At 46.4% G+C, this 19,724-nt stretch overlaps 1 protein-coding gene across 6 annotated transcripts in view; it reads right to left on the reverse strand.

The window, feature by feature from the left end:
- ARHGAP17 (Rho GTPase activating protein 17) overlaps nucleotides 1–19,721 on the reverse strand; it is a 45,145-nt gene extending 25,424 nt beyond the window's left edge. For all 6 annotated transcript variants that reach the window (XM_030481650.1, XM_030481654.1, XM_030481651.1 and 3 more), the window contains exon 1: nucleotides 19,538–19,721. In XM_030481650.1, the coding sequence (XP_030337510.1) occupies nucleotides 19,538–19,590 (53 nt within the window). In that variant the 5' untranslated portion in view covers nucleotides 19,591–19,721. The remainder of the gene's footprint in view (nucleotides 1–19,537) is intronic.
- Nucleotides 19,722–19,724: the final 3 nt, after the last annotated feature.

Here is a 19,724-nt window from a genome sequence, read left to right on the forward strand (position 1 = left end):
TCAGCACCCTCACAGGGAAGAGCTTCTGCCTCAGAGCTCATCTCAATCTCCCCTCTGGCAGGTTAAAGCCATTCCCCTTGTCCTGTCCCTACAGGCCCTTGCCCAAAGCCCCTCTCCAGGTTTCTTGTAGCCTCTTTAGGCACTGGAGCTGCTCTAAGGTGTCGCTTTCAGGAGCCTTCTCTTCTCCAGGCTGCCCCAGCCCAGCTCTCTCAGCCTGGCTCCAGAGCAGAGCTGCTCCAGCCCTCGCAGCAGCTCCGTGGCCTCCTCTGGACTCACTCCAGCAGGTCCAGAGATTCAGATTCAAACACTCAGGGCTCAGTTTCCTTCTTGTGCCTAGAAACCTGTGTAAGAAAAACCCACCACTGGTTTCTACATGTACATGACACAACGAGGCTTGTGCTGACTCCCCCGTGCACCTCTCTGGCCCTTGCTCAGCATAAAGAGAAAGTCAGATCAGACGAAGGCGTTTCAGCAGCTCCCTCGCCCTGGCTGCTGACACATCGACGTGACACAAACCAGACACCACAAAAGAGAAGACGTGATGTAGCAGAAGAGAAGACACCACCTTACCCTCACCGGCAGCTTTAGGAAAGAAACCAGCCACCCCGGGAAGCACAATTCAAAACAACTTCTAAGAGCATTCCGAGTACTTACAACTGGATATGTAAACATCACTAAAACCTCGAAGCTGCTGATGGTCACAGGAACAGCCACTGCCTGAGAGGTCACTGAACCTCCCACCCAAGCGGCAATAACCAAATTACTACAGGATTTTCTAAACTCACTTTTAGCTACTGGGAATCACAAAATGCATTTTACAGAAGTTATCCTTAGAGGAAACAACGTTCCTTCTAATATTATTCCATATTTCTGTTCAACTGATCTTTCATTATACTACTATAAAGTTACTGGATGCTTTGGCCATTTAAATACCATCAAATAGTAGAACAGAGCTTCCATACAACTTTAGACTCATTAAAAGTTTAATTCCTCCTTCCCCCTCCTTTTTCCTATGAAATTATATCCATTTAAGTGAAAAGCAGAGATGGGTCAGTAACGTGCCAGCAGAAACTGTTCCCATGTTAAATATGGTTACCCGCAGACTATGTATCACCATGTGAAGTGCAAACCAATTTTCATCTCTATCTTTGGCCCTCTTTGTACACCTCACGGGTTTATCAAGGATGTGAAGCCTCAGCTGGAAAATCCGGATCTCCCCCTCTGAAGTCAGGGATGGATTTCCCCCAGTCACTGGTGGCAGCAGCACAGCGCCGGTTCAGAAAAGCCACCAATGATGATGATGATGGTGTCAGGTTCGGAAATGCAGAGAGGGAATTTATCTCACCCTTCCTGCAGGCCCACATTCCACCTTTAATAAGGAAGCCAAGAGAGAGCCACTAAATAATATTGGTTGTCAGTGCCCACAACCACGAAACAGAAAATGCCACCTTGTGACAGCAGCACAGCCTCATCCTTACTGAGCAGGGAAAAGCTACAAACCAGCCAAGGTGCCTCTGTCTCCGAGCTGCAGGTACAACCAGTTTAAAGTTTCCATCTAACGGCAGCTTCAAGGGATGCTAATTCCTTCTGCGAACTAATTTAGTAGCAAACTTGTAGGAAATGACAGCATTTCTTTTTCACTGCTACCTAAAGTTCTGTCCTTACCTCTCATTAGGTCTTATTTGTATCTATCTAGCAGCATGAAGCGATGAAGAAACCCTTCTGGAATCAAGAACCGATTATGAATTGGAAGATTTAGATGCAGAGAGTGTTCCCAGGGGCTTTTGTCAAGCCCAGCAGCTGGAGACCCTCCACTGGCAGCTCCCCCTCAGATACCATGACCACAGCCCAGCCCAAACCGGTAACAAAGCCCAGACTAGCGCAGCTATGGCTGTTTACATCCAGGCAGCTAAACCCGATCCAGCGCTAACAGTTAATTCTCAGTTGCAAAACGAGGTCCCTCCAAGGCATTACTAATGGGGAAAGCACGCCCTGCCTCCCCAGCCCCTCCCGAGGCCCCAGCCGGAGCTGTTCATGCAGGAGCGATCCCTGTGCTTCCGGAAGGCTGGATCCGCCGGCACGCGGCAGGGAAACGGGAGCTGCCCCGCACGGAGCCTCCCAACACCTCCGGTGACAGCCCTGGTGCTGGCGTGATGTGGCACAAGCAGGAGCCTGGGGGATGCTGGACTGTGCACAGGGCTTGGCATCGCACCCCAGGGCTGGTCAGAGCAGAGCTGCTGGGCTGGCACAGGCGCTGGAAGCAGGAATGGAGCTGGTCCCATGGGAAAAGGAAGGTCTCTGAGAACTGAGGTTTTGCTGCTACAGAAAGGGTCAGGATACCTGTGACACCAGGACCTGGACATGAATCAATTGGTACAAAGATTTCCAATTAAAATTGAGCAGCACATTTTAAAAGACTGGTTTTAAACCCAAACCTGAACAATCATTTGTTACAGCTATATTCACCCCTTTACTGAACAAAGAGGATAAAACTACTGAATTCTGGAAAACCCGTACTTTCAAACTGCTTTTCACAGCGAGCAAGCACAACATCCTGCACGAGCGGCTGGCAGTGGGAGCTCTTCATCTCCTCACCATGCCTTCCTGCACTGGTACAACTGGTTCAGCCCTAAGCCAGCTCAGGCAGCCAACCTGACTGGAAATAAGCTGACAAAACAGTTACTTCTCAGCCAAATCAGCTGCAAAAACTCACCCTTCGGACAAACAACCTGGCACAGCTCTGGGGTGGGACAGCAGCAAAGAGCAGGTCAGGCTCCGAGTACAGCTCGGTTGGTGAATGACAGCCAAGACACCTGAGCAGTTGCAGCTTCTCCCTTTCTGATTCTCTAACACTGAGGAACTGTCATCTTCAACAAACTTTCTGTTGCCAGATTGATTCTCCACACAATTTTTCTTTCCAAGACAGCAAATAGCGTACTTAACATGAAATGTCTCGTGCCACATCAATGCTGGTGCCATTCGCTATTTGGGGATGGCACGGCCACCAGTAATTACCTTTAACTCGCTCCAAGCAAAAACCCAAGAGCTTTGGGAGTGGGAAGACTGTATTTTTTATTGTAGACACCTTAGCTTACAGGGACATTTTAGAACGTATTACGTGTGCCCCCAATTGGCCTCCTCTAAGTGTTTTATGGCATCACTTGCTTTAATTCTTTCCTCCTTTCGGGAAAGGCCCTTCAGCTCAGCTTCCTGCCTGGCTCAGCCCAGAGCAGGATGTGCAGAACAGCTCTCACCCCACAGGTTTAAAACTCATCCCCTCACTTTTTCACGGTACAGCTCCCTCGCACTTCCAGGCCAGAAGCCTCCTCTGTACATGTGGAAACAGCAGATGAGAATTCCTGAGATAAAAGTGTTTATCTGCCACAGAGAAAGAATCTACATTCCCCTGTATGAAATGAAGAGGCTCTATTAAACCAGCACTGGAGATTTAACAAAATAAAGCTTCATCTATACAATGGTTGAGATCTCACTGGCTTCACAGCAGGGTTCTGTCCACCACTGGGGCACCAGCCATGACCCAGGGCCTGATCTCCAAAGCAGGTCAAAGCAGTAGAAACTTCCACTCCTAAAAGGCTAACAAGGAAGCAACAAGAGCAAACCTGACTTGCAGAGCCATAAAACCTTGGACATTCACAACAGAACAAGTGACTCAATTCAGATGTCAAAGTGGAAACAGAAACCTTGACTCATACACTGCGATGGGAGGTGGAGCTGGCGGAAGGTGATGCTGCGGGAGGGCAGCTCACGACAAAACACGTCCACGTTCCTGATTTCTGGAAAGATTTCAGTGGAAGCAAGGAGAATCCACCTGAAACATGAGCCACAGTTAAAGCTAGCCTTCCTTGCTGTCTGGTTTTCCCTAAACAAAGCAGTTGTTTGTTACCAGGAGTAACCAGATTAGCTCCGCTGGCGAGTTAACACTTCAGAGCACCTTTGCCGGGCTGGCAGCACATCCTGCCTGCTTTCCACATACAATAGGCAGGATTTGCTGCCAGGAAAAACGAAAGAATCAGCAGCTCTGTTCCAAAACAAGGAATCCAGAATTAGATGACAATTTCCCTTCTAAAAAGTTTACTTTTTTAACATTCAATAAGAGAGACTTAATAGAAAATACAACTCAAAGGTGGTTCAGCTTTCCCCATTTGACGTCATGCTGAGTTCCAGGAACAGCCTTCTCTCTCAGGCTGGATGAACCCTGTATTTTATAATCCAAGTTTATGGAACCGAATTATCAAATACGTCAGTTTTAAAACTAAATGAAAACTTCAATCTGGTGAAAGAGCTGAAACAGCTGAACAAGACCAGAAACAAACCAGTGATGCCTTTTCAAGAAGGAAGCTCCTGGGTACCATTTACTGTACACTTAAGTGACTGCTGCAGTCAGTATCCAAACGTGAAATAGATCAGTGTTTATAGCAGTATCTTCCTTCCTTTTTGCTTGGTTTTGGCTGTAAGAAATCAAGGTGATGCAGGGAACTTCTTATTTCCTACACCTGTGGCCTTCATAAACACATATATTAAAAGCCACTTTTCAAACCCACTTTATTACGAAGGATTAACTTTGCTTCCTTTGGCAGCCTGTGGCAATACTCAGCTTGGTGGATATACTGCAGGAGTCTGGTTCCACCTGCACAGCACTCTGAAGACAAGCCACAGCAGAAACGTGTTTGGCCAAGTACCACAGAAACCAAGTTCATTATGTCACACAAGCCCCAGATTAATCCAGTTTTGACTCAAAAAGCTCAGAATTCATACTGTGTAAAGGTGATGAACAGGGATCCTCTGTGTGGTTGAAACCAGCATGACCCTGGGTAAGTACCAATATTCTCAGAGTTATTTTTAACCATTTAAAATCACTTCAGAGTGACTGTCAGATGACTATCACCACTTTCGATATTAGTACACGGGGAACACCACTCATACCAGCCACCAGTTAGACTTTGAGTTTGCCTATTTATCCCTGTTCTCCACCCAAATTAACAACAAACTTCTGCACAAGTATTAAAATGCTTCCACTGGCAATCTGCTGCTTCAGCAGCAGTAGCAGAAATCACAGCAGAGGAGACACCCTCCAGCTCACTTCCCATGGACAGTCCTTGGTGCAGAACCAGTTTTCATACTGAAGTGACACTCAAGTCACTAACTCAGTTTAACCGACACAGTTACTAATCCTTTAGAAGTGCTTTAAAAAAGGGAGCATCTCCTCCAAGGCACCAAAATGTTTCATTAATCAAGATGTGTATCTTCAGAAACCCAGGAGCTGCACAACTCCAATTCAGGCCTCCATAAACAGATAAAGATTTCTGCTCCGTGCCTTCCTCCTTCATTTCCCCATTGAGTTCCTCCATCAAGCTTTGCTCGGTGCCTCAGTCTAAAAGCTGCAACTTTGATGTTTCTGATAATCTCCTCACCCAGTGCTGAGGCATGAAGCCTGCCTGCTCTAATTAAAGGCAGGCCAGGCTTTAGACTAAAGATAATCATCTTGGAGAGAAAGCAGGCTGCTCCTTCGCCGCTGCAGGGAAACCCATGACAGACTGTTCACATTAGGGGATCTGAAATTCCTTCCTCAGTGAAATGGATCCAAGGCTCCTCTCTCCCAAGCGGGGCAGTAAATTTAGCTGTTTAGAACAACCATGGCTCAAGCCAAATCCTATTTTAGGGCCACTCTCGGAGGTGCAGTGACTGCAGCAGGGCCCTGTGCCGCCCTTCAGAGCTCCAACCCTCCTTGTAAAATATACACTTGGTTTCCAAGCTAGATGCTGAGAATTAAACCAAATATGGTGCAGTTTGATACTGTTCAGTTAAGCCTAACAGCTCTAGACAGATACTTGAGCCACACACACTCTGAATTACAGATAAATCTAAGTTGAACTTACGGCAAAACTACACTTGTGGCTTAAATGCAGGACTGGATTTAAAGCAATTGTTTGATGGAGGAAGTGATGTTTCAGTGAGCAATCTGATGACTGAGAGCTTTTAACTTCTGGTTACAAATTCAATTTACAATTAAGTGCTTCCAGCTGACTACTGTCCCAGCAAATCAAATACTTACTGCTAACCTGCTAGCTCACACCAAAGTTTTATATTTCCCATGCTAAGTGCACCCTACTAAAGATTACTGCAAAACTTGAACTTTTCAAACAAGTTATTGATATACTTCATTAAAAAATGTACACAAACACCCTTACACCATGTCTTAGTAAACAATTGGTTTCAATATTTAACTGCCCACTATTTATTTATATTAACAAGTTTGTTTTCACACAAGGTCTTTCCCTCCTCCAAGCAAGCAACAACCTTTTACTGATGTAGAATAGCTTTATCTAAAATTAGCTGGGTATGACATTGATGTAAGAGACAGCAGAACAGAAAGCAACCAAAATCATTACTGAATTTGTCATTCCTCAACCCCAGGTGCAGTTTTACAATCCCTGCATGCCAGCACCAATGTAGCTGGTGCCAGACTGGGAATCCCACCTTTGTGCTGCAGCAGCCAGAGTCCCACCGGAGCACCAGGTCTGGTTGAAAATTAACCTGGCTGAAGAGCAGCAATAAAGGTGCCTGCAGCCACCTCCCTGTCGGGCTGGCTCTGCTGAGCTGCTCACCCCAGCCCTCCACAACTCCTCTTGTGCCAGCTCCAGTCACCACCACATCAAACCCATGGTAAGGAGCAGATGCTGGATCCCTCCCTCATCCCTACATCCTTGCTCCTTTCAAGAGCACTATGTGAAGCAGTTCCCCTTCCACAAGTTCAGGTAAGGTCCTTATACCTCTCCCCTGTACCAGTGGCAGACACAGGCAGCTCTGGCTGGAATTACATGCAACAAATTACTGGTTTCCTGTTGTCCTGGGCCATTCCACGGCTGCACCACCCCTGTCCTCAGGCAGGAGCTGGAACCAGTACAGGAGAGGGGAATCTGTCCCCTTGAGCTACCTGAGAGCAGCTTAAACTGTCATGAAACTGCACCCTAGGGCCAACATTTCACTGCCACAAGGTGACATCAGCTGGCTGAGCTGCTGAAAAAAGCTGTGGTGTCCTCCCTCCTGCCACCCTCAGCTCCTCACATCCCCCTGGGCCTGGCACAAGCATCTCCACTAGTCACCAGCTCCAAGGACTGACCTGGCTGAGAACTAACCTGGTTGGAAGAAACCCCATTTTTCAGTCAGGTTAATTTCACAGCCGAGATCAGCTGTGCAAGCGCAAAGCATCCCAGAATCCCAGACTGGTTTGTGTTGAAGGGACCTTAAAGCTCATCCAGTTCCAATGGTAGGGACACCTTCCACTAGAGCAGGTTGCTCCAAGCCCTTGTGTCCAACCTGGCCTTGAGCACTGCCAGGGATGGGGCAGCCACAGCTTCTCTGGGCACTCTGTGCCAGTGGCAATAAATGGAAGGGCACTAGGGAACAGAGGCTTGGCAGCAAGGGCACTGCTGCAGTTGTACGCCCTGACCACAGAGTTAAGGCAGCAGCTGATGTTTCTAGGTAAGAGAATGGCTCATGAATTTCCTACGTGTGGGTTTGGCAGCTTCTAGTTTTAGGCGAGGACCAGTCTCTTGCCAAACCACCTGATGACATGAGAACTCCTTCACATTTAAGAAGGAAAAAGAACTCAACTACCCACCAAAATAATCCTCAAACACAGCCTGAACTTTCAGTCAAGCCACCACTTTCCATCTAGGCACAAACCAGATGGATTGCCCCACTAACTCAAGCCACTCTTAAATATTATCATTTCTTTCACCAGCAGTCCTGCATTCTCCAGCACTGGAAGAGCCTCCAAGGAGCAGGACTGCCTTCTGCAAAGACAAACTTCTTACAGCACAGACATGATTGAATAGGAAAAATGTGCAATACAGGAATGAGCAAAATACACTAAAAAAAATAAACCTGGGTGGTTTTTGCATATTTGTTTGCTTTTTAGCACTCTGGCAGGACCTTTCAGCTACACATTACCTTGCCTAAGTGTCAGAAACTCCAATCCAGAAATGAACATTGCGCCAAAGGTAACGCTGTTCTTAATTTAATCCGCTGTCCAGACAGGTCTATTTTAAGCCTGGGGATTCACGAAACTGGCAAGAGAAAGCCTTTGAAAAGGAACCAGACTGAATCAACACAAGAAGCAAAACAAGGAAACACAGAAAAGGCAGAACAATGAAGTAGGAATAGAAAGTAAGAATGCCAGGAGGAGCTGGGAGCTTCGAAATAACAGTAAAACAAGTATAAGGGAATTCAGGCACCTGAAGTTATATAAAACTAACAGGCTAGTGACAAAATAGGGATCATTCTTTGTGCCTCCTCTTTCCCAGTGAAGACTCTGAACTGATTTCAGCCATGATTAACAATTAATGCCTGAACCCTCTATTATGTTTCACCAACAGGAAAGCCAGTTTCTGAGTCCCACAATTAGCCCTCAACTGAGATGACTCATCCAGTTACTGGGTTTAAGGCACTGGCTATACATGTCTGGGTTTATACTGCTCAGATACAGTGCATACAGACCCTGCTACTGTGTGTAACATGCAGCCCCACACCATCACCACCCTGCCATGTGCTGCACATGATGCTTTTTGCTGTTCCAACATGAAACTGAAAGTTAACTCTATCGCTAGGTTTCCGAGAAGGAAATACAAGCCCCAGACTAATATTCTGATCAAGGTTTAACAACCTGCAGCTGCACTTGAGCACACACTTGGACCTGCTGTTACAAATCCAGGATTACTTTACCCTACTGTTCCATTCCTACAAAAAACATCAGCTCAGAACACTTAATCTGCGTATTAAATCAGCTCACAGCAACACAAGCCAGTTAAACGCTCCACTGAAACAGAAGCTGCACCAGTTCAGCTCACACCTTTATTTTTGTGCATGAAAATGATACCACTCCACCTTCGTTTTCTAGAGAACACAGAACTTTTAATCAGGCGGATTAACATTTCCTATGTGTTGCTTGACAGTTAGTTCATAGAAGCCCAAAAGGTTTGCATTTGAGTAAACCACTGCACTTTGCAAAGCCGTATCACAGCCACAACTTCCCAATCTGCATGCAAGGAGATTTATCTTCTAAGAAAGGCCAACCTTCATAACTTCATTTTCCTGTCACTGGCTGAAGCACTTCTCTGTAGCCTTAACTCCGTCACCAAGGACGTGTGTACACGTGCATGCCACAAGGGACATGCTCCAACAAGCGCTAGAGCTCTCAGCAATGACCCACCTCCTCTGTGCAAGTTACAGTTGTCCTTTTATTAATTTTCACTCTGGAAGTGCCCTGGGCACCTTGAGAAACAGCCAATACAGCCAGTGAGTGTATCTGTACGGAAACTCACTCCAGCAATTTGTGGCACAGGACAACTCTGAAGACAGAAGGAAAAACCTCTTCCTTCATCAATCCTTCTCCCCTGAAACTGATTGGTATATTATGCATCCTTATTTGATTCACTCCAGGATGTTCCTGTCGTTTTGCAATGCAATTAACTTCACAAGAAAACAGTCTGTGTCAAGGAAAAATAGGCTCCACCTCGCTCAGGAGAAGAACTCGTGACCTCACCCCGTATTCCTGAACGCGCTTCCTGTGGAGACAGTGGCACTGTCCGAGCGGAGATGCACCACTATCCCGACAGGCTTCCATCAGCCATGACAAACTGGAGCTTTTCAGGCTATCTGGTTCCTAAGGAATACATTTTAACTACCATGTTCCAATTCAGTCAACAAAGCAACGTTGCAGATAAAAAAGACACATGCGAGTTCCCCATTTCTTTCTTGTCTAGACACCAAGTGCTGCTTTTAGCGTGACAGTCGGCGAGGATCAAATTTAGCTTTCCTGTCAAGACTGGTACCTGCAACCATCAGGCAGCCCTGCAAATGAGGTAATCAAGCACAGTGAGCTGTTCAAATCACTCGATGTGTCACCAAGTGCCGTGAAGCTCCTCGGTTCTGAATTACCAGAGGTCAGCCCCACCTTACCCAGTTTATTAATTGCCAGTATTAAACTCCCGCAGGTTTCAGAGCAGAGCTGTGGCAAATGGAGACAGGTAATTGCTGCCTTACGCAAGGCTCAACACAGTGGGCTGGAGGTTCTCCTACACCACCAAAAATGGACCTATTTCTTTTAAGTTATGAAACCTTTCCTTCTGGAAACAGTGCATAATATTAGAACACGTTCCTAACACACCAAGACGCTCTTTACTGAACCACCTTCTAAAAACCTCTCTATATTTGGCACTTCATTTGCTAATACGATGACCTCTGAAGAGCAGTTCTGGTCACAGATTCATTATCATAGCCTAAAAATACCGTGCAAGTATCTAAGAAATACATTTGCTTTCATAGATTCCAAGTGTCACGTTACAGCACTGGGTTGAAACAGCTCAGTAGATCACTTCCATCTATTTTAGCAGATTAAATCATCACTATTTTAGGATTTTGACTCTGGGCATAACCTGATATTAAAGTTACTCGCTCTGAAGAGCCACCATCAGATCAGGTTAGAATGAAGGGATCACAGCTTCATCCACAAACAGGGTAACACCAGGATTATTTTATTTAAATGAATAAATACCAGAGGAGTTGAGCTCTACCCCTGAGTGCAGGTGCCCAGCTGACCCTGTGATGAGCAGCTCCCACAAAAGCAGATCCAAATGTATTTTTACCTTCATTATTCTGCTGTGATGCCAGACACCAAAGCCTCCACCTCAGATGCACCTAAAGATGGACAACGCATCCTTTCCTACTGTTTTAGCTTCCCATGCTTCCCTTTGGCGCTCTAGACCGCAGCCGCACAGGTCCGGCCAGGGAGGGTGACTCAGGCTCCGGTTATGTGCTGTGACACCAGCACAAAGTGCTGGGCTTGGCAGGATAGTTCTGGCTGCCCCAGAGCCTTCAAATGCTTGTGAAACCACCCAATATCTGCACAAAAAGGACATTTTATTTATCATTTTAAGGCAACATAAGACTGCGCTTTCCCGAGAGATGCTCCCTTCCTCGGAACAGGGTGCCCAGAGAAGCCGTGGCTGCCCCATCCCTGGCAGTGTTCAAGGCCAGGTTGGACACAGGGGCTTGGAGCAACCTGCTCTAGTGGAAGGTGTCTCTGCCCATGGCAGGGGTTGGAGCTGGAGGAGCTTTGAGGTCCCTTCAACCCAAACTACTCTGCAATTGTATGATTTTATCAGTCCCCTGATCTGCTTCATCAAGCAGCAGCATGAGAACAGAGCCAAAGGAGATGAGGATATGGTGCAAGAGGGCAATTAATATTTTCCAAATCTCTGAGTTTGGAATCTTTTCATTTCTTTTTCTGCAACAAAAATTTCAAGTATTTTACACGCTGCCCACTCAGCAGTTGGCACACAGCGTCTGCCACGGAGTTATAACTTTTCTCTTCTAACCAACAGGCTTTAGCTAGCTCCCTACTGGAAAGCACGATGTTTTATTAAGGTATCTTCAAGTCAATAAAATTTAGCACAACTAAACCAAGTCACTCTTCACCACCAAATACCAGGATTTGTTATGTAACTTTGAAAACCATTTTCTGCCTCTATTAAGGGGAAGCAAAATCACTGACACTTCACCCACTCCGGAAAGCACCCACTGCTCAGGAAAATAAGGTAATGCACGCCGGAGCTCATTCTCACCCACTGCAAGCACAGAGAAACTTGTTTGTCTCCTACAAGATTCACTTCAAGTAACAACAAATAGCTGAAACTATCACAATTTGGCCTTCTGAGAAGCAGGGGAGCAGACCACAGCTCCAACACATTCTTCAGCTGTTGGTTAAGGCAGAGCTCCATGTAGCAACGATGGTGCAGCCAACGCAGGGGCCACCACACGCCTGGTGCTATCAGACATCAGGTGTGAATGTCACCTGGTGCTTCAGACATCAGAAGCCACCTCTGGCTCCAGAACCTTCCAAGACAGACACAACTGGCAGCCACGAGCACATATGTGGGAGCATCGTGCCCTTCCTGCAGATCCTGCTTGTGGCCCCTGACGTTGGGCAAGGCAGACGCAGCCCCGTCAGGGCACTCCAAGGTTTTCATGTGGTCTGGAATCGGATCACAAGCGATGAGGCTTTTTAATCTGAGGCTGAGCAAGTACTTACTCATCGATTTAAAAGCTGGTGCTGCCCTGTAAGAGCACAACAACTGCAACGGGAAGTATCAAGACAGTTTCACACAGTGGTTTTCTGGATACAGCACCCTGCAATGCACCAAGAGCAGAGCAGGACACAGCAAAGAGCTTCTGCAGGGAAATAAGCTTCTTAAAAACACAACATCATTTATTAATGGTTTCTAATCTTAAGGATTCTTAACAACCTAGACTTTAAACCAACAGGAGATCATCTGGGACTCTGAGGAGTTAAGAGATAGTGATATACTGACTGCCTTTATAGAACTTGGAGCAGGGCAGAAACACTGTTTTGCTTCCTCGCCATCTGCTCACACACAAAACCTCTCTTCTTACTGAGGGTTCCCATAGAGCAATAGAGCTTCTCACCAGCAGCACCAGCCTCACAGACCTCACCAGCTCAGAGCCTGTCCACTGAGACACAACAACTGAAGAAAGTCATTACAAAGTCTTCAACTTCAATTCAGGTCATTTCTCCTTTGGCTTTAGCAATCCGCTTTGAAGGGTACACTCACCAATGGGATTAACAGACCTGCTCACAAAACTTAACCTAGAGCACAGCCTGGACACAATTTCCATCCCCAAGCTCTCCCATTTCTTGCTGTGTTAATGGCAGTCACAAACACACCACCAAGTGCCAAGCCTTACCACCAGAAGCAGCCCCAAACTGAAAACATAATAGCTGCATGTTTTCTATAATTGGAAGTTTGTGCTGTTAGAAAAATCAGATTCCCGCTGCACAAGGCATTACATTGTGTCTGAGTTCCCCAAAGGGCGCAGGAAACAGATAAATACGCAGATACCAAGGAGCTCTGTTGCTCCTGCTGGGGCTGAGCTGTGGTGTTAAAGGGGAAACTGTTGGTTCTTTGCTTATATCTCACATGGAAACGCCATTTCATGAGGTTTTGTGCTGCTGCAGAGCCCATACAGGAGCCCAGGAGTGGCCAAGAGGTAATGAACAGTTTATGTAGCCAGCTCCAGTGTCTCGGTATCAAGCTTACCTCCTCCTTGCTCTGCCTGTTCAACAGCCAGGCTACTACCACGCAGATGTTTAGATAATGCATTCCCTTTCCTATTAGCATACAAGTGCTTTAGCATTCACACACATTTTATTTCAATCAGCCCTTGACAGTTACACAGAGCCCAGGCGCCTGCACATGCTCAGGAAAACAGATCTGCCTTAATTCAATCTCCTCCGAGCCTTTAAACCTGTCATTGAATTAATCTGCCTTCCAGAAAGATCTAAGTCAATTTTCTCATTAAAGAGATCTCGAACTTCATTTGGAGATAAACAGGAAATGTTTAAGATAACTCTTATAAACACTGAAACGAGATTTTGCTTTTCCTTTTCATGAGTACTCAGCTGCAGCCAAATGCCAACCTAAAAGAGGAGACTCTCCCCTGCCCATAAATATGAATGTTATTTCAATGTTGTTTACCACTTTTCCAAAGATCTCTGCCAATGACAACAAGCATTCCAAGCAAATAACGCTTATCATGGGTAACCTTTTAAAGGCTGCTTGGGTGAGCCACAAGTTTTCAAATATTGGGGTCACAACCATTGTTTTTTCCACACAAGAACTAGAAAAACATTAAAGAACTATTTCTTGGATATGAAATGGCTCTGTAGGGTTAATGTTACACTGGTTGAAGTGGTTTGGGCTTATCAGAGATGACTGCACTCTTGTTTTACCACCCTGGATGCTTGTAAAACCTACCTTGCAGACTACTAGCGACAAAAGATGAAGTAGTAAAAGAACCTCTTTAAGTAATGATTCACAGAGCAATTCTGTAACAGACTGGGATCAATGGATAACACTTTAGCAGGAATGAAAAATTAATAACTTGGGGCATCTGCTTTTCCCCATGAAGCACTACTAAAAGTTATCACTTTCCAGCAGGTTTTCCCCAGTACAAAGCAAGCGTAGGCAGCTCCTCACTGAACAATCATTCACTAACAGGCATTTTAACATTTAACGCAATGTAATAAGGATGTTACAACCACACCAATCCCAGCTCATGATTTACAGATTGCCAAGTGGCTTGAAGAAATACTAAATATAGTTCAGCACCGCAGCTTTTATGCAGGGCATGAGCTATTAAAAGATATGTTCAAATGCTCCTGTTGTGCCACAGTAATGTCATGCATACAGGGCCTGGAAAAGCCTACTTGTACACAAGAAGTTGTGTTTAAACAGTGGAAAACTAGTAAAGAAGCTACAGAAGTTAACTTCTTGCATAAAAAAAGACCTAAGGTGGTTTGTGGCCTCCTCCGGATTTCTAATTAGTCAGATCTGCCTGTCCCTGGTTTAAATGACTGCAACAGCCTAAGGGCAGATAGAGTATCTCCTGAGTAGACAGCGAGTATATCCAACCGTCCAGCAGTCTTGACCTGACACGACTCCACCAGCCCTGCACCTTCCAGACCGGTTGGCTGGAGCAATTTTTACCCTGTACCTTACTCTGCTGATTGCACCTGAAAGATGGAAAATGAAATTGATGGGCACGACATCCACAGTTGTGGCCCCAGAGGCAGGAAATCCCAACTCACAATGTCACACAGCCTAACAAGTGCCATTGATTACCAACCCGGTGCTCTGTAAGTAAACAGCGTGATACAAACCCCTCTGTGGACTCATTCCTCACATTAATAAGCATTTGAACTACATAGCTAAGTAATTTGTGTGTCATTTGAAAGCCTTTAATGACAATGCCTCTGAACGTTTATTTTCATTAGAGATGACTGCAGCTATAAAGTGGAATAGCTGCTGAGCTTCTCACCAAAACCTGTCTCCCGTTGTCATTTATAAATGGGTATGGAGCTAAGACAAACATTTATAGATACTGAACAATTACCTTGTTGATGTTCTACATAATATAATCCTTCCCATGATTTCCGAGCCTAACACAGAGCTGATCTGCCAGGAAGAGGATCTGCTCAGGAAGCATCCCAGAGATGCGTCCCACAGCAGGAAGGCAGCATCTCACATCACAAGATGGTACATACAGAAACACATTCCACAACTTCCATTTCGGAACGCACTGTACCCAGATGAAGCACACATGAAATGTGCATATGGATACGCTGGTATCAGTGGATATGAGCCTTGGTCCTCAAAACAGATGAAGGTTTAGAGGAACTAATACATAACTCCCATGAAAAGCAATCTCAGCAGACAGTCTCTGGGAATCACAGGCCAGCTGACAACCAGGAAGTTCAGAATCAAAGTTACTCTTCTCCACTTCCTCCCCTTCATTTTTTAAGCCTCACTATAAGTTCCAAGCTGTTTCCAGTTGCGTAGGCTGGAGCTGGGATAGAGCTCAAAATCAGGTTAGCTTTGAGTGAGGTGTTTGGTGTGAAAAGCTGCTATCTGTCATGGCCAAGGTACCAGTTTATTCTGATGCATTAATTCAGCCCACATGGAAGTGAATTCCCGGTAAGCCGTGACTCTGCTCTGCTGCACGCCCCAGCCCTGCTTCTGCTGACCTGCCTGTGACTCAATGGGAGATCCTTCACGATGACGTGAGAAGGACACATGCCACGAACCAGAGTTTGTTCCCCCAGCTACAGCTGCCCTAAGAAAGCACTGATGCCACCTTGGGCAGTCCCTGTGAAGCACCAGCGTTTGCTGCCACCAGCCAACGAAACCAGAGGGACCAGACTTGAGCTGCCAGGCTGCAGTGAAAGGCAAATTATCTTGTTTCATTTCCCCTTTTTCCCCGGGTTTAGACAGACAAGTAATTGATATTCTGTTTTGCAGGTTAACCAGAGCTTGAGCTGTTCCTCTCAGCAGAAACGCTTACTTGAACCTGCAGCACTTACAACAGATCTAATACATAAAACCTAAGTACTCAGTGGCAGACTGAATACTTGTCTTAAGGCAGCCAACAACATCCACAAGGCAATTACTGCAAAATATTTAACACATCTATTAATTATCCTGGAATCCTGTTCCACTCAGCTAATCCCCTCTTTAATTAGTTTCCTACATATATTTCATAATTCTATAGAATACTATCCATGCAGACTCACAGGCTTCCCATAAATGCCATTGCTCTGCTTCAAGAAAGCTCTTCCCCATCTCTTCTGATTTTCCAGCTAAGGTGTTACTGCTCTGATCCTAAGTCACATATTCGTGGTATAAGGCCAAAGATGCCGACCTTGGGATGTCATTCACACCTATGGCAAGCTGGGTGGGCCAAGTGCTGAATTATTTGAGTTAAATGTCCCTGTTAAAGGGAAGAAAACCACGGTGAAGACATCCCTGATGCAGAGCCAAGGTTTGCTGACCTCATGGTAACATCCCTGTGCTCCCCTCCCCTCCATTATGGTGAGAAAAGCTCTGAATGAGCGAAAAAGCAGCGGAAGATATTCCTTCCAAACACAGCACCATGAAAAGCAGCAGCCAGTTAAAGATCACATTGAAGGGTGCATGTCCCAGAGCAGGTAAGTTCACACCACATCCCCAAGCGGAGAGCCCGCAGAGATGGGGGGACATGACCCCCAGCACAACTCAAGCTGCTCCTCAAAACACCACTTCTCTTCAAGGCATTTATACAATCAGAAGAGTCCTTTTGACACAGGATTTGTCTCCTCACTCTGTCCAAGCATGAAAACTAATAAATGAGTTAAAGCCATTGCAAACCCATCTCGGAGCAGCAACCTGCAGCAGCACCAGACAGGAAGGAAGCACACCACAACTTTATTTTTCTTTTTCTTTTCTTCTTCAATGTTAGAAAATGAAAATATCCACTCCTGGTACCTGGTGCCAGAACCACTCGCCTCTCCTAATGCTGCCTGCAAGATCCCGCTCACTCATGACTGTCGTGGCTCCCACAAGCTCTACAGAGCTTATCACAACCACAGAACACAGCACCACCCAAAATCCCACAGCCTCGGCCCTGATACTTGTAAGTGAAACCAGCTAGAGATCTGTCAATGCTAAGTGATGGCACTTTGGGAAATGAAGTAAGACCCTGGTGACTACTGGAATGCTTGGCCCGTACATGAAACGTAAGGAGAAGAGCAGTACTAAATATTCACCAATTAATTAATAGCACAGTTGATACCTCTTGAAACAAAATGGTTTTCAAGTTAACTTTGATCAGAACCGTAAAATGAACCATTTCTCCTTCTTTGTACAGTGACTGGGCTAATCAGGCTCCATTTCTTGATACACTCAAGAGCACTTACTATCTAGAACACTGTATCTAAGTGAACATCTAATGCAAATGATTAATTTCAACCTCTTTACAGACAATAGTCAGATAAAAACAGTGAGATGATTAACCAAAAAATAGATTAAAAGCAGGTTTGAGAAAAAACAGTGCTCAGTCAGGCACACAAATACTCTGTGCTCTGGGAAATATGGAAACATCTTCACGGCATTCCCACTGTTACAGCTCCTACACATACGGTCATCAGACATCACAAAAGCCAACACAAACCTCCTGAGCCTTGTTTCTTCCCCTCCCATCCCCAAACCACCTCCATAAATTAAGCTTCCTGCATTTCATTAGAATTAGTGCAGATTTACAGTGTTGAAAGTTATTTCAAACATAAGCATTTTTCTTTAACTTGGGAAGCCACAGATGTGAAGGTCAGCAACAAAAGGGTGAGTACCAGCTTGTGCTACCAAGAACACGCAAAGGAACCCCTGGAAGGGTCAGTTTGGTTCATCCAAAGCCCCTACAAACATGACGGTATAATTTTTATATATACAGATAAATATCTACACATAAAAAAGGCAAGAAGCACTGGTCAAAACTTTATAACTACACTTACTCTTCAGAGTCTTCTCACCTCTATTTAATTAAAAGAAAAGTTTGTATGTTCTTGTGTAAAGAACCTCTATGACTAACTTGAGATATTTCATTATTAAAAAATACTTACCTCAGAACTAACTTAAGATACTTTATTATTAAAAAACACAGCAAAGAGAACCAATAAAAATGTGCTTGTATTTAATAGCAACTAAAACAGCGAAGGGAAACAGTTTAATATTACCTACCTATTAATATCAAGCTTATAAAACTGAATCAGTCAGTGTCATTTTAAAGAGTTTTAATGAAAACCAGTTACAGGTTCTTGCCTGTATTTTATCATCACTGTTCAGGACCGAGGCTGCTGAGGCACCCGCAGGTACCTGCTGCAGGAGCAATGATCCTGCACAGACAACCACACCCCGGGAGGCTCCACCGTGGGACGGCCACAGCTCCCACTGGTTCCAGCTGCCTCCAGTCAAAGGTCGTCAGGAGCCTCCCAACCCCTATCCAGCCCTGAACACATCGCCAGCTTTAATTCATTTGCCCCTTGAAGCTGAAAGCAGCCCAAGATGTTTATCCTGCTCAGCACAACACAGATTACTTGAAATTCCACTTGGGATTTGGAGCTGTGGGCCCAACACATGCAAAATAATCACTTTAACAATATACAACAAGAAAAATTCCATTAATTTCTATCAAACATGAATGAACGGACACAAGATGAGCTGGAAGTTCTGCTCTTTAATAGCAAAACCAACGCCCCAGTAAAAATCTCCTACTTAACCATTATTAGCTGACACACTTGACCTGTTTTATATGTATGCAGGCTCCAAAGAAAACAAACACCGTGTGAAGTGAGTGACGGGAGCGGAGACCATGAAAATATAAACTCAGATAAAATGGAAGTTTAGACTTTCAGGACAAGTGCACGCTGCCAGATTAAGCTTTTGCTAAAAGCAGAGAGGAGTTTCTGGGCGGGCAACACAGGACTCTCCTCAGAGGGCAGTGAGGTTGTGCTAAGGGTTTAGCAGGGAGAAGAGCTGCAGGTAAAGGACCCTCCTGGGGTCTGCTCAGGTTTCTCTCCACAGAATAAGGGGAAAGACCCGAATAAGGGGAAAGACCTTCCTGACACCTGGAAATCGGGGGCAGTCAGACCTAAGAGACTTCAGCCCCTTCTGTTAAAGCCCGGCCGCAGAGGATGTGCTCTGTGGCGTGACGAAGGGCCCGGAACAGACCGAACCACACCGCAGGAAGGGACGCGGGGACTCAGGGCCAGGGGACTCGCTGAGGCCCTTCAGTGACCCCCCCCCTTGCACCCACGCTGCCTCCGCCGAGCTCGCCCCACCGGCGGGCTGACAGCACGCACAGCGGGGCACACGGAGGCCCCGGTGCCAGCGGAGACCGGCGGAATGACGCCGCTTCACGGCGGGCTGGGGCAGACACCCGCCCAGGGTCCGCTCCCGGCTCCGAACAACCGGAGCCTCCCCCCTTCCCCAAGGAGACAGAAGCTTTCCCCCCGCCACAGGCCCCGCCGTGCCCGGTGCCCTCCCCGCCCCGAAGCGCGGCCGAGATTGCGGACGGCCTCCGCCCGCTCCCGGCTCCCCGGAGCCGCCACCCGCGCCCCGGCGCCCACCTGCCCACGGTCTGGTTGGCCAGCTGCTTCATGCGGTTGAACTGCTTCTTCATGGCGGCGGCCGCTCCCCGGCCTCCCGCCGGGCTCCCGCCTCTCCGCCGCCGCCGCCGCCACACCGCCCGGCCCGGCCGCCGCCCCGCCCACACCGGAACGTGACGTCACTTCCGGCCCCGCCCACAACTGCGCC

This window comes from Strigops habroptila, chromosome 4, assembly GCF_004027225.2.
Source record: "Strigops habroptila isolate Jane chromosome 4, bStrHab1.2.pri, whole genome shotgun sequence".
Taxonomy (NCBI): domain Eukaryota; kingdom Metazoa; phylum Chordata; class Aves; order Psittaciformes; family Psittacidae; genus Strigops; species Strigops habroptila.